Below are 16,311 nucleotides of genomic sequence, written 5' to 3' on the forward strand. Positions count from 1 at the left end.
GAATGAATACTGCATGCAGTATTCATTATGCATACATTAAAACCTCTACAATGTTCTTCAAGGCAGAGAAACCAAAAGGCTGTGGTGTGTGCGTGTGTGTGTGTGTGTGTGTGTGTGTGTGTGTGTGTGTGTGTGTGTGTGTGTGTGTGAGTGTGAGTGTATGTGTGACCACTCCCTTAATGCAGTGTCAGATGCTCTAATATACTATCACACAGCACAGGATGTACAATCTCCACAGAACAGTGTGGAACAAAGTTCTGTTTGTGCTTCGTTGCAGATTTGTTGTAACCTTGAAACAAATTTTATGGTGATGGGTTTGGATTCTGTTCAAAAACATTATTGTTATAGCACGGATTATGCTAACTAGTTATCCAATCATAATGGGTGCAAATATGATTATGTATGTGTGTGCGCTTTTGTCTGTAAACATGTTTTAGACTTTTTTTTGTCTGAATGACGATCTGTTGTGTGTTTATGTCGTTGCCTTTAAGTGTGTGTTTCAGTGTGTGTGTGTGTGTGTGTGTGTGTGTGTGTGTGTGTGTGTGTGTGTGTGTGTGTGTGTGTGTGTTCCTTGAGTAAACGTGGGCCTTTCTCTCTTACTTATAACTTTGAAGCTGTGTGTTTCTCACTCTTGTGTTTCCTTGTGTGCATATGTGTATGCATGTGTGTGAGTCCATGCACATGTGCATGCGTTTGTGCATGTGTTTGTGCATGTGTGCACGTATGCATGTGTACGTGTGCATCAGAAGACTGGGACTCACCTTGCTGAGTGTCTGTGATTGTCCCACCAAGATCAACATGTTGGAGGCCAGGATGGAGAGACAGAAGTTCACCAAGATGATCGATCGCTCAGAGCGAATGTACCTATAGATTTAGAGAGAGGTAGAGGCATAGAGAGGGAGAGACCAGTGAGAGAGAGAGATAGGGGGGAGGTTGGCAAGCGAGACATAGATGGATTTCACTAGAGTGAAGAGGAACAGCCACTAGTAAATAAAAAGAGTTATAGAGCCATCTGCAGCTTGCTTTTGGTGGAGTCATTAGCTCCATCCCCTCCATCTGTTACGCATTACATCCCCCCTCTCCCCCCACACCCACTCCCCCCTCCTCCTGCGCTGCACCCCACACATAGACCACACCAGCCATTTGCACTGACTGGACCTACTGCTAGCATGGCGCGCAACAGCAATTTAGATGCCCATTCATTCTAGCTGATCGTCTTTAGGGACCACAGAGGCCTAAGTACTGTGTGTGTGTGTGTGTGTGTGTGTGTGTGTGTGTTTGCGTGCATGCATTGATGTGTACATATATATGTATATATATATATATATATATACACGTGTGTGTGTGTGTTTCCATCTGGCATTCTATCCATGTCCGTGTGTATGTATTTGTGTGTGTCGATGTATGCCTGCATGTGTCTATGTATGAGTGCGTATATGGATGTGTGTGTGTGTGTGTGTGTGTGTGTGTGTGTGTGTGTGTGTCTGCCTGTGCCTGTGTCCTGACCTCCAGAAGGCAGCGTAGATGAGCAGCAGGATGATCAGGGCTGTGCAGGAGACTCCACAGCCCACCATGAGCGGCACTGAGGGCATACTGGAAGGTCCCATGTCCTGGAGAGAGAAACACACACACACACACATACACAAACATACACATACATATACCATTAAAGCGTCTAATCAAAGAATCAGTCAAGACACATAAAGGAAACCCATCGCTAACTTGTTGGAGTAATGTGTCACATAAATGATACCACACATTCATAGTCTTTATTTGGGGAGCGCTTACGTCATCACGTGCTGATCTATCTGCTGAAACCAACCACTAGAATGCGTGTGTGGTTCGTGGAGCCCCAGTTTCATTGAGTATCTCCACAGAAGGTTAAGTTCAGGACCCCGGACAGCTCCCATTCAGGAACAAGGCCATATTTGGGCATGGTACAGAACTGTCAGTGTTATGTTTGGCAGCTGATGCAGAGCTGGATGGGAAGCAGCTGGAATATCGGAGGGGGCCACAGTCTTAAGATCCTAGTTTTCTTAGGACCCTAAATGTTATGAAACACAACACGTAGCCAGCCTCATATCAAAATCGAACTATATCAGAAAATACCTTAACAAACCCTAACACTAACCCTAAACGTAACCATCTCTTACCTAATTCCTAAAATTCACCAATCACTATAATATATATATATATATATATATATATATAAATAACTAAAATAAAGTCCTCGACATGAGGTCCTCAGAGTGTGGCTGTGAAAGGTCCTAAGAGCGTGGCCCTGAAAGTGAAATCCAACACACTAATGGATTTAACAGGGAGGTTGTCTAGAGTGAAGAGCAGGGCATGGAGGACTCATACGACTCAAGGAGGACTAGACGTAGACAGCCCCGGTTGGCTGAAGACGTTCTGTTTTGTTTCAGTCCTCCACCTCTCTCTCCTTTAATGTTTTCTTACCCATCGGTTTTGTTCTTGCATTCAACCTCGTTTAGGGTTGTTATCTACTTTACACAGCTATAGTTTCCACAGTTTGTAATAGGCAGTGTGCCGCCATTGCTTGATGTTGGAAAAAAATAAATAAAACATAACCATGTCCATTATTTTATTTGTGTTCTTTGAATAGCCCAGTGATATGTAAAAATGTGGTTTGTAAGTGTGAGCAATTTGTGTCTTATTGTGTGAAAAAAGTCTTTGCTCACAAGAGGCCAAAAAAAAAAGCAACTAAGAATATAAAAACAGCACAAAGTAAAACAGAAGGCAAAGTAATGTACTGTATTGTGTACAATGTGCTGTGGTCAAGTGATTCAGTGTCAATCGCCGACACTACACCAACTAAAAACTTGTTATTTGACCCACAAGATAGACAAAACGCAATAATAATGAACTTAATAATAATGAAACTAAAATGGACCTAAAGCCTTGGAGATTACAATGGACTCATTTTATCGTGCTTCATCTGTGCTTAACACAAGACTTTAATAAGCCTTGTATGAACATGGCCAGTGGTAAAAGCATGGAGTTCCCTTTTCCCAGTTCCGCCTCCCACCACAGCCAGATATATTTAGATACACACACGCCAGACGAGAACAAGGCCAGAGAGGCAGAGTGAGAAAGAGCAGGACAATGTGAGAGAGAGTAAGAGGGGGTGGGAGAGAGAGAGAGAGAGAGAGAGAGAGAGAGAGAGAGAGAGAGAGAGAGAGAGAGAGAGAGAGAGAGAGAGAGAGAGAGAGAGAGTAAGGGAGATAGAGAGAGAGAGTAAGAGGGAGATAGAGAGAGTGTCAGAGAGAGAGAGTAAGAGGGATATATATATAGAGAAAGAGTGAGAGAGAGTAAGAGGGAGATAGAGAGAGAGTAACAGTGTGTGTGTGAGAGAGAGAGAGTAAGAGGGAGATAGAGAGAGAGTGAAAGAGTGGGTAAGAGAGCGATAGAGAGAAGGAGGGAGAGAGAGAGAGAGAGAGAGAGAGAGAGAGAGAGAGAGAGAGAGAGAGAGAGAGAGAGAGAGAGAGAGAGAGAGAGCAGGGGACAGCAAGGCTGTAATCTAGTGAGCCTACTAATGTAGTGTGGGTGGAGATTAGGTTGTCAAATTTTGCATTTGAGGTGTTAATACACTGAAGGCGAAATAAACAAAAAACTGCCCAGCGACAATTAAACGCAGAGATACAGAAGGAGAAAAATAAATGTATTTCCTATAAACTATTGATTATCTCTACAACACATACTCCTTGAACACACAAACATACATACATACACAAACAGACACACACACACCCCTTTCTTGAGTGGATGAATTTGAATCAGGACGTTGAATCTTCCTGAATCTTTTTCTTCTTTTACCATCCTGATGATTGCAGTGTCCTTTTTTTAAGAACAATCATAATGCTGTGCCTAAGCTTGATTTACCCTCACTTCATCTGTGGATATTATCTCCTTGCCATCCCCCCTTCTCTTTTAAGGTAAATAACATGTTATTAACTGTGATCAAAATTTAAGCAATTCACTGTATCTCAAGAAAGCGTGCTATGGCATCATACAGTATCATATATGTCTCAATAACAATCCTGCATGGCAACTCATTCACCAAGGCTAGGCCCAACACAAGCACACGTAGAAGAAGATAACCAACATATAAATAGAACAGTATTTGAAAGACCTGATCATGCCTCTTGGAAACATAAAATATTTATGCCCAGCGCCCAGGCAACCATGTTTGTACATTTTCAGTGTGCGTTGTGTACATAAAAAAATAGTCACATAACATTCAGGACATGAGGTTACACAACACCGCTCTTCTGGACCCCCTCCTCAAGTTTGTCCTTTGAGCTAATGAATCAGCATTGAAAAAAAAAAAAGGTGTAGAGAAGTTAACCGTGCCCTGATCTCAAATGAGCTACATGTGGTTGCTTTAATGTTTTTAAGATCACACAATTTAGCTCCATTTACATCCTGGGCTGATGAGGCCTCAATTCTTATTCCAACAAGATGAATCATAGTGGACTGAACACATTGACAAGTCTTCCAACACGACATGTAGGCTAAAATACACGAAGTGTATTGTGAGCGGTATACTCATTTCTAAGTGGGTGTGTGAAAGCAGAAAAAAGCAGAGTTGGAGACAGAGAGAGAGAGAGAGAGAGAGAGAGAGAGAGAGAGAGAGAGAGAGAGAGAGAGAGAGAGAGACAAGCGGTAGAGAAAGACTGAGATAGTGAGACAGGAGGGGGAGAGAGAGCGAGAGAGAGAGTGAGAGAGTGAGCTAGAGTGAAAGAGAAAGAGATGGATAAAGAGAGTGTGAGAGTCAAAGCATTCCTTTCAGTGATTTTCCACAGGCCATCATTGAAGGCAATTTTTTCAGAGGGGAGTGGACTCACGCACACACACACACACACACACACACGCACACACGCACACCCACCTCATGAGATGGAAGCAGAGATGGAGAGAGGTTAAAAAAGAGAGGGAGAGGGAAAGAGGGGGAGAGCGAGAGGAGGGGAAGTGAGGGGAGAGAGTGAGGGGGGAGAGACTGGGATAGAGGAAAAAAGAGAGAAGGAGGGAGAGCGGTTGAGAGAAGGAGAGTGTGAAAAATAGAGCGAGAGGCGGAGGAGAGAAGGAGAAGGGAAGGAGCGGTTGAGAGACGGATGCAAACATGAAAAGCATTTCCATTGTGCCAGAGGCTTTCCGAATAGAAAAAACAGAATTGTTGGGCTATCTTCTATGCTTTTAAATTCAAAGAACACACCAGGACACGGTTTCTCAGTCGGAAAGATCAAACGGCCAACATGCATGAGGTACAGGCCAATGTGCGGATGAGGGCAGATCCAATATCTGTGCTCTCCCATGCTTCTAAGACTTTATGGATTACCGCTGGCTGGTGGTAGGCGCATTTCATTAGAATCGTTGGAAAGAGGGGAACAAGCAACAGGGATCAAACCAGCTCCTACATCCCAGTCCAGTTTCTCCAATGGGCCTTTGGACCGTTTTTAGCAGAGATTCATTATTTTCATTGGATAGAAGAATAAACATGACCCATGTAATGTGGCTAACACTTTTACAGTAAGGCATTTTATTAACCATCATTAATGCTTACTAGAGCATGGGTTAACTGTTAATGAATTGTTATTTTTCGTTTTTTGTTTATTTTCTGGATTGTATTGTATCCATTATAATGGAAGGATAGAAGGTGGATAAAAAATAAACATGGCTAAACAGTAATGCTAGTCCATGTCAACAATGAATAGGGTGGATATATTATCTATATTATTATAAAGGGAATAGATAGCAGCGGATGTTTTAGTGTGTGTGTGTGTGTGTCTGTGTGTGTGTGTGTGTGTGTGTGTGTGTGTGTACCCATGTTTTATGTGTGCTGCATGGATTGAATTATGCACTCTGTGTGTGCATCACAGGAGTAGATTAAACAGGGTTGGTTTGGCTGTGTGTGTAACCAGGCTCCCATGGGCATGCTGGGCTATCATGTGATGGGTTAGACAGCTATTTTCAGCGCAGGAAGTTTAGCCTACTTATCTGCTCTGCAATGAAACTCCTACACTCACCCCTATCTATCTATCTATCTATCTATCTACCGGTATATTTATCCATCTATCTATCCATCCATGTATCTATCCATCAATCAATCAATCAATCAATCAATCAATCTATATATACAGTATATGTCCATCTTTCCATACATAAAAGCTGTTGAAATTGTGTGTATCTTTATGTCAGTGTCAGCTGTCTGTCTATCTGCTTGCCTAGCTGTCTGTGTGTCTCTCTTTTCGTCCGTCTGTATATCATTTATTAATCCCGGTGGTTCTCTGGGTTCTCGCCATTCTGAGAGTGTTGGCAGTGCATTGCTCCACTCCAACCTTTTGCTCAGAAGCTACAGTCACCCGTGGAGTCCAGTGCAGCTGCAGTGGTCCAATCAGATAGCAAAGGTTCAGGTACAAGTCAGAGACAAACTTTTCCTGCCTCAAAAGCAAAACAATTGAAAGAAGGAAAACAAAGAAAGCTTGAATTGAAGGGCTCTTTCGTAAAGAACAGGGATAGGGATAGGGTAGTGTTCAGGAGGTCTCTTAGCCCCTATATCCTCAGCCTCACCCCCAACTCATTTACTTTAAGCTGCTTTCAATAAAGGTGTCTGCTAAATGACCAAATAGTAGGGAATTTATATGCTGAGACCATTGAAAAAATGGTTCTTCAAAAACTATTAAAAGCATTATAGGATTGGGTCAACCTCAAGGTAGTTAGATTATAGCTATTTAGAACCTGTGCATGTAGATTGTGCTGATATCATGGGTGTGTGTGTGTGTGTGTGTGTGTGTGTGCGTGTGTTTAAATGACAAACTACATGGAAATGGTAATGTTTCAGAATGAGAACATAAAAGACGAATGCATTCGACTAATTGCCGTGACATCTCACCAAAAAGGTCGACTTTCGTAAAGCAAACATTGTTCAAGCACAACATAACAAGAGTTACCCAACGCGTTTAACGTCTGTTTGAGTTAACGACACGGTCGAGTGTGCCAAAGCACAGGCTTAAGCCAGACAACAAGAGAGGGTGAACTGCTATCCAAAATGTCAATGGGAGGCGCAGTTATTTATTCCATCTCTCCTGTTGTGTTCTGCATTGTCCCAAATGATAATTGCTTTATTTTTTTAAAAGGCTGTCACAGGCACATCAAGTCAAGTTTGGTCGTGATTAGTGTGACCTTCTTTACATGTGGCTCAGTGGTCTCAAGTGCGGGTTCATGTGTACTCTGAGTACGGTTCATGGTGAAAACTACTGCAGCAAAACGCCGGAACTGCTTCATAGATGTGATGGACCGAATTTGCACGGACATATTGGATAAGGAATGTAGGCGAGAAGGTGCTTAGGAATAGGAATGGTGAGGAGATTGACTCCATTGTCTGGGTTTGGGATAGTGGGATTAGCTCATTTTTCCACACGGGAGCAAGAAATGTTGCGTAGTTGATGATGATGATGCAATTGTACTTTTCGTCTTCTTCTGTCTGAATCTCAACAATCTCACAACATTACTAACGTGAAGGCTGAGTGGCAGGGGACAGGAGATGGGGGAAATCATACTCATGCATACAAGGCAATTCTACCTTATCTGGAAACACCCTTACACAATAATGCTTTGAGACCAATGTCAAACCGTATAACTGTGAATCACATGTTAATCTCCTCTATTTAAAATAGTTAGGTGTGTGTGTGTGTGTGTGTGTGTGTGTGTGTGTGTGTGTGTGTGTGTGTGTGTGCATGTGTGTGTGATTGTGTGTGTCTGATTGTGTGTGTTTCTCTCTTTCTCCCTCCCTGGTACTCTGGTCATCTACTTTAGAGAGAGTCGAGGTTCATGTCCAACCTGATAATCTGCCTTGAGTCCATAACACAGCAACAGAGGAGGAGCAAGCGTTTACCTTGGTATGAGGCTCAACTATGAATGACGACATCATGACGATTCTGGGAACATTTGACATTAACAACTCATCTAGTGGTTTTAATACAGCCTTGGTGAGCAGACTAGTGATACTTATGAGCAGAGTATATTGGCATGAAACTCAACAATGACCAATCTGTCTATGTTTCTGTTATGGGGATTCATAAAACATTGGCGTAAAGTACAGAGAGCAGGTTTGTACGCTCTTTACACTGGAGCACAATACAGAGCTGACACTCACAGTGTACAGGCCTGTTGGAAAGTGTTCAACCATCACATCTGTCACTGCAGATTGAACAGGTTGTACACTACAAGTTAATTATAATTGTGGACTTTAAGTAAAATCCAAGTGTCTGGTTTGTGTGTGAAAAGGCCTCAAACTAAATTATAACATTGTCATAGTACAAGTGAAGTACAGGATGTTAAACAGTGATCTTGGAGCAGATACCAGCAAACCTAAAGAGAGAAACATAATATGTGAAGTTTAATATTAGTATAAGCACCATTTCTTATAGGGCTACTAATGTAAGAATGATCAAGGTTAGAAATGCGTTGCCTTAAAACTCCTCAAAGAAGTTTAATGACATAACACAAGCACATATTATGTGTAGACAATCTGTCTAGCCAAATAATATGCAGGAATGTCTCCAAAAGCATGGAAACAATAATTAAAATGTTCACCTGAAGTATAAAATGAGTGTAGAGAAGATTACTTTAATCAAATACCACATATTTTAGAAGAAGCACAACCAGGGCTTCCCGTTTCCGGTATGTGTGCTTCACAGTATCACACAGGAACTAAAATACATGAAGAGACATTGAGCGATTGTCACACACACACACACACACACACACACACACACACACACACACACACACACACACACACACTTGTGAGAGCACAGATGCACACAGGCACACACGCAGACAAACCTATGAAATGTAGAAAACAAAACATGAAGACACCCGTCTGAACTATAGATCCACCCTTATGCAACCCTATGCACACAAACACAAACACATACACAAAACCTCCGCGCATGTTATTCAAAGTTCAAACGCCACGTCTATAGCATCTCAGCATTGCGTTAATAGGCCTAAGACTTGTGTGTAGTACTCTGTGCTCACCACTCTGCACAAGAGTGAAGTGCAGAGGGAAAACGGAAATGGGCACTTTGCACAGCGACAGACAGAGAGTTCCCGCCGTCGCTAGGCAACAAAAACAAACAGGTCTTAAGAGAAGCACTTCAAGTAAAACAAACTGACCTCTGTGAAAAGAACAACACCAAACACATGTACCCCTGTTTGAGGGGCGTGCCTTAGCGTCGTCAGAGAGGAGCAGGAGATAGGAAACGCACAGTGTTGTAATAAGAACATACTGAAGATACGCAGGCGACACTCAATGCGCGGGGTGACATTGTTAAAAGATCTCTTGGTTTTTACCTTCACCGTGACATTCTGAAAATATCCAAAGGCTTTGTTTTATTCCACATGGTTTGGGAATATGTTAAGTACCATGAGACGGCTTTATTATGGAACTCTGCTACTCTGTAGAAATCTGGCTACCTGTCAGTCCCTAATGCTCTCTCTCTCTGCCCGTTCTCTATCTATCACTATCTGATTCTCTCTCTCTCTCTCTCGCTCTCGTTCTCTCTAGGAACTTCCTTCTTCTTTGGGTCTAGAATTGGCACACAGACACACACACAGGCGCCCTGGGAGTAAACAGGATTAGCTGGCTATCCTTCGCTTTACTGTAAACGGCCTGTAATGGCAGCGGTGACTTTTAAATCCCACCATCTCTCTCTCTCGCTCTCTCTCTCTCTCTCTCTCTCTCTCTCTCTCTCTCTCTCTCTCTTTCCCTCTCTGCCTCTGACTCCATCCCTTCCTCCCTTTTCTATTAAACATGGAGGTTAATCCCCCACCACCGCCACCACCAACCCCCCCCCCCCCCCCAGACCTCCTCTCCCCCCCTCCATCCCCAGCACCATGCCCTGGGATAAGCTGCCAGAGCCAGGCTACAGACACTCAGCACTGCTCCTCCAACAGCACCGCAGCCTGGATCTGCTCCATGAAACGGAGTGCGTGCGTGCGTGTGTGTGTGTGTGCCTTTGTGTGCCTTTGTGTGCCTGTGTGCGCGTGTGTCTGTGTTTGTGCCTGTGTCTACAGGCAGACATCGTCGCGTGTGTGTGTGAGTCTAAGCAAAACCCGCGCGTGGCATTGAGATCACGCGAGCATGTCGCCATCATTGTGCTTGGCTTGCCCGCACTTGAGTGATTTCATATATGTATTAAGGCCCCCCATCCACACACACACACATACCAGCGCTCTCTCTTTCAATCCTTCTTTCTCTCTCGCTCTTGTTCTAGTCCTCAAGGAGCTCCTTTATACCTCAGGGGCAGCAGCATCGGATTGGATGAGGGGCCGCAGCCCCCACAAGAACTGTGGTGAGCCCTGGCACCCACACACACACACACACACACACACACACACACACATCTCATGGGGCAATGGGGCTGAATGATTCACACTTTGAATTTTTCTATCAGTTTTTTCTATCGATTTTTCTATCGAAATGTAAAAGTTGAAAGTCTCAGCAATTACGTTTTTCGATGCATTGTTGCCTTTTTTTTCCCGACTGTTGCAGTGGGAATGGGCTTCCAACCCCAGGCATGGAGAAGGGATAAAGCAACGTCAGCACCGAACCAACTCTCTATTTCCCAACCCAATATTTCACCGCAGTTAGTTCTTGTTTTACAGCCACCCTGTAGCCAACAGTGAACGAGAAAGAATAAAGCAAGTGGGAACGAAAACAATTGATGAAGGCGATATTATCATTCTAAACAATCAATTTGTTTCCTTATCCAGTATAGCCCACTCGACACACTCATCAGCCTGGATCATAAAACCCTTCCTGGCACAGCCATCGCTGGTGTCGCCATGCCTTCTGTCTTCTTCATCCCCGCCTCACTTCCATAACCTCCATCATTAATCCGTGGACCACAGCCTTTCCCTCCCCTCCCCCACCATCGTCATTATCCAATCTCCTCCACAACATATAGGCAAGTAACAGAAGGGTTGGCATGTCAATCCATCCCTATGTATTCCATAGCCTGTCAGTGCCTGTGGAAACAACTGCGATACTTGGTGCTCTGGTAAAGAAGACAGCTTTAGAGGAGAGAACAGACTCAGGGAAGGGGCCGGAGAGTTTGGATGAGGATCAAAGTTGATTTGGGGTGAGGTGAACATGAGGTGAGCTTGGATCGTGTATGAATACCAGAGGGTGGGATGGTGGTGGTGGTGGGGGTGGTGGGGGCGTTGAAGGATCGGTGAAATGTGATTGACGGAGGGGTCGGCTGGAAGTCATGTGGGGAGGGGAGTTGTGGTGACGGTTGCCGGATGCGTTATGGAACACTACAAGAACAATGACAAAAACAAAACCAAAACAAACAAAATGTTTGTCCATTAACGGCACACAGGATGAATGGGTCAATGGAGGCATCAGGGGCGAGGCATTAACCTGAAGCGCACTAAAAGCATGCTTTAATCATGCCGTGGAAACACCAGGAGCCAGTGAAAATGATTTATGGAAGGCAAAGGCCATGCCCAACACACACACACACACACACACATAAACCACATAAAAAGTTGCCACTTTCTTTGCTTGGAAACAATTGCTAATCAACTAATTTGTTACGGGCCCAAACAACCATCACCAGCATCTGGTACTCAAGCATCTGACAAACAGGTAGCATCCATCTGTTGATACACAAACCCAAACAACACTTTGAATCTTTGAATCATGCAAAATACACAACCAATAACACACCCGTTCGAGCTGTCATTTCACAACACAAAAAACAACGCTTTGCCAGATACCGATCCTGGTCAGCCCATCGCACTCCACAGCTAACGCCTCCCTAGCGACCTGAGAAGCTTGGTGACGTTAGCGCTTTAGACAATTAGCCCCGGTCCCATTGAAATCAGCCGCTTTGGCAGTCGCAACTCACCGGGTCTTTAGCTTGCTGTGCTAACACGGCGTAGGTGGATATCCTGCTGCACAGACATTTGGTGTGGACGGCAGTTGACGTGAGCGTTTGGCAGCCTTCTGTGCCCCAGTTTTCTGCTCCGGCTTCCCTGGAGGTGGGACAAACAATGAAAGTGGTGAGTCTGACAATCAGCTCGTTGAGTACGCACCCACAAACACAACACACATACGCACACGCACACAATTTAACCGCACCGGCTTTTACACTTCCTGCTGCATAATAAAGAAAGAGGTAGAAAATAGAACCCAAAAGTATTATTATCTGTTTGTCTGTCCAATGTATCATGCCGTTTAACTTGAAGTGGACATTGATGTCCTCTGCAACACACAACATAGCCCTACACACAGATGAATGGCTGTTTTTTTATTCACTGACATGCGCTTAACACATGACCAACCCTCTTCATTCTGCCTGAACCCAGAATTTTCCAGAATATGATGCTTCAAGAAATACCTTCTTTGTACAAAAAAAAAGATTCTGCATTTAGTGAAATGCATTCCAAGAACCAGACTTAAGCACAGAACAGGGATGCCTGGAAGCAGGTTGCACGCATGCCCAGTTCTGTACTTATATGTATTGTATGTTGGCTGTGCGTGGGAGTTAAACAAATACTTTTGTCCATCCTAGTGAGTGAAATGAACATTTGAACCAGCCATGGAGGAGAGAGAGCATTTCCCTCCAAGCACTCTAATAGAGGGACGAGTGCGAAGGGCGATCGATGGGACAGCGGTCTTTAACTCAGACTAATCACATTGGCTCCACACGCTACACATTAGCCTCAACATTAACCTCCCCCCCAGCCCCTTTGTGAACCTGTTATGGGGCAGTCTGTGAGGTGGGGAGAAGCCATTGCAACGGGCGGTGGTTGGTCCAGAGATTAAAAGGTCAGGTGGAGTAGTGGGGGACTTTATATTCAGAATCAATGTTGTGTGCCGAATGCCAGTGAATGAATCAGTGTTCCAATCGATTGATTAATGAATGAATGAAATGAGCCCAATGAGTTAGGAACTTGTTGTAGCCTACAGTAACAAACACTTCCATGGAGCCGCTTACTGTCATTAATTGACTGTTATCAGTGTTTGCTAAAAAAAAAAGGAAGGTAGCTAACGACTAGAGTAGCTAACCACTACTAAAGAAATGGCAAGGCATGAGTGTATTTTTGTTTATTGTTGCATTGCAATATCTTCTATAGATTTTCTTTCTTGGCTTTCACATCAGATTCATCGTTTGACAAACTATCGAATGATAACACACCTTAATAAAGGTCAACACCCCGAGGGTAAGTCTTTGTCGACAAGCCATTCTCCCCGTCTCAAAGTATTAGCTTGAAATAGCTCGCATTTCACCTCACGCTAGCACTTCACACCATTAGGAATTTGCATGTGAATGTAAATCCCTCCAAATCATTCAAGCAAGTGGAATATTCATAGTACCCAGAAGGCAATGCTTCTGAACATGTATTTGTTCGGTTTGTGTGTCAACAGCGACACCACACTTATTTCTACTGCGTGCTATTTAAAGAGCAGAGACCTCTTTTAAGGAATTGAAGTAGTTGACATGTTAAAATCTTTTAACATGTCAACATCATTATCAGCTACTACTTGATGTATGAGTACAGCACGATACATGTCAATATATTGACGTAATTGAAATATATGCAATCTTTTATAGACTTGTTTTTTTTCTGCAAACATTAATATAGAGAGAACAGGACATTTTAAAAGACACAACACACACACACTCAAAAGCACTGAGGCAAAAGCACATACGCACACACACACACACACACACACACACACACACACACACACACACACGTGCAGTGCAGACACACACTCATAAGCCCACGCTATCCATCTCTCCTTTTCAGTCTATCTCCTTTTCAGTCTCTCTCTCTCTCTCTCCCTTTCAGTCCCTCCATCTCTCCCCCTTATCTCTCTGTCTCTCTTGCTCTCAGTCATGATGTCAGCAATTTGAGAGCAGTTCTCAAATACATGCCGACACTTCAAAGACTAAAGATCTGAAAAACACAAAATCACCATGATGGAGGGATGCTCTGCGTAGGCTGGCTGATAGGCATGTGCATGTGTGGGCGTGTGTGTGCATGTGTCTGTGTGTGTGCATGTGTTGAAGCCAACGATAAGCATCAGAAGGATGATAGAAATGCAAATTGGGGTTCATTGAATTAGTGACTAATCAGCAATGGGTTGTTTGGATTATGTGTAAAGTAAAATAAATGTGTACAATGTCTGTGTTAATGTGCGGTCGAGATATGCACAGAGTTTCGAAAGGAACTAGAGACTAGTATATTGATCAATAAATGAAATCAATTAGCACGGCACCATAATGAGAGTCGTCGATGGCATTCATGTATGCCGTATGTATGCACTCCTCTCGTGTTCTTCTCATGTTCAAAGGGTTTGAATTTGCATTTGATTTGGATTTTCAAATCAAAAGGCTGTTGGACATTGACCTGTGACTGACATCCCGCTGTAGATTAATTCATAACGAGTGAGAAAAGAAAAGGCCACAAAAGATATGTTGTGTTTGTGTTTTTGTCTACAAAGATGCATCAATACAGTATAATACTCCATTGAGCATGATGCGCGCAGATGGGAAAAATATGTCCTTGTTGATTTATGCATGTTTAAATTCAGATATATGCACACAGGACAGAGCCATCATCCATATTACAACGGTAAGGCCACAACTAGTGGATTATATGTTTATTTTTGATTTCTAAAAGCAGGAATTGGATGCCAATCGTATGACCACAAAGCAGAGCTTTTGTATTATAGAACTATAAAGAACTGAACTCCCTCAACTGTACCCTCTCACAGCCATGCTTGCAAGAACTTCTTATCCAAGCTTTTGTTTAGCCAAAAGGCAAAGTTGACCACTTTGGTCTGAATGATCTTGGTTCAACTGTAAAGGGAAGTAACCTTAGGTCACAAAATACGTTATTTTATTCAAAAGCACTGAGGCAAAAAGTATAGGTCATGGTTATTTATTTATTTGTCTAATTATTGATCTATTTCAGGAATTGGTTCAGTGTTGACTTACATTATTCGTTTTCAGTGTTAAACAGTAATATAGTGTATAATTAATGTGAGGTCTTCATTATGACCTGTATAAATTACGAAACAGGTCAGAGGTTTACCAACTACTTGCTACAGAGACATAACCCATACCTCAGTGTGCATACAACTATTGATTGAGGATTGCATTTGCAAAACCTTTTAGCCAAGAATCAGTCTATAAAAAGAGCATTCTGTCTATAAAACCCAAGGCAACTAAGAGGGCTAAGTCAAATTGAGGCTTACACATCCTCCTGTGGAACATCAATTTAGGCTGACGAAAAAAATCTAAAAAAGCCCAGAATGGAGTCAGATCAAGGGAGCATGAGCAGTCAGCTCAAATTATTTCACGGACAGATGCAAAAAGCAGCCTGTAAATATATACAAGGCACACATACAACCACACACGTATACACCCACACTAGTGCAGAGTAAATTGTGTATGTTGCTGCAATATTTACATATATATTCTTTCAGCATTTATTTACACGCATTTCCCTTATTATCCACACCCTCCCATTATTAACCTTTTGATGAACCGCAACCATTGAACCCTCATCTACGGTAGTTATATTTCACTTTCCCCTTAAGCCATTCCCTGCTCTCAAGAACATTACAGATGGTACAACAGATCAGCAGATTACGCCAGGCGATCTATCTGGATTAGGTTTGTGTCTGACAAAACATAATAATGAGGGTTTATTCCCTGGCTCTCATCGGAAGAACAATAAAGAAAAAATAAACAGTGTAATAAAGCGATTTCGCTACAAATGCAGTCCAATTCCTCATTTGCGACCAACCATGTTGAATGATCTGCTAAAGGACCTTTTCTAAAGGAGGCCTAAACAGATGTAATGGGTTATTACACACTACATTATACAACAATTAGATATAGAACAGTCACCATCACGCAGCTGAAGGACAATGCAGAGCTTTACTATCTATTGTCAATTAGTTACCTGAAAATGCCTTTACCTCCTCTGGCGTTTCATAAGGGACTGAACTCTGACTGGGAGGCTCTCTCAGGTACTTGGGTAAACAAAGTATTATTGTATTATTGTATTGTTATTGTACTACTTTATTTTCAATATGTGTTATATATTCCTTTTTGGGCATTTTGAGATGGAGCTAAAATTACTGTAGATAACTTCTCATCCTAAACTTTTATTCATGTATACAAACACCAGCATTCTCACGAGGCTACGGCATTGTTTTACAACTACTTATTATTCAGACTTTACTATTATAGGGAATTA

At 42.8% G+C, this 16,311-nt stretch overlaps 1 protein-coding gene across 1 annotated transcript in view; it reads right to left on the minus strand.

Moving 5' to 3' along the window:
* Positions 1–16,311, minus strand: part of adgrb2 (adhesion G protein-coupled receptor B2) — a gene marked incomplete at its 3' end in the record, with an annotated part of 80,517 nt that overhangs the window by 43,956 nt on the left and 20,250 nt on the right. Inside the window, 3 exon segments of the mRNA XM_084484649.1 lie at positions 762–864; positions 1,507–1,610; positions 11,940–12,066. Coding sequence (XP_084340775.1) covers positions 762–864; positions 1,507–1,610; positions 11,940–12,066 — 334 coding nt within the window.

This window comes from Micromesistius poutassou, assembly GCF_964030765.1.
Source record: "Micromesistius poutassou genome assembly, chromosome: 20".
Classification (NCBI taxonomy): Eukaryota; Metazoa; Chordata; class Actinopteri; order Gadiformes; family Gadidae; genus Micromesistius; species Micromesistius poutassou.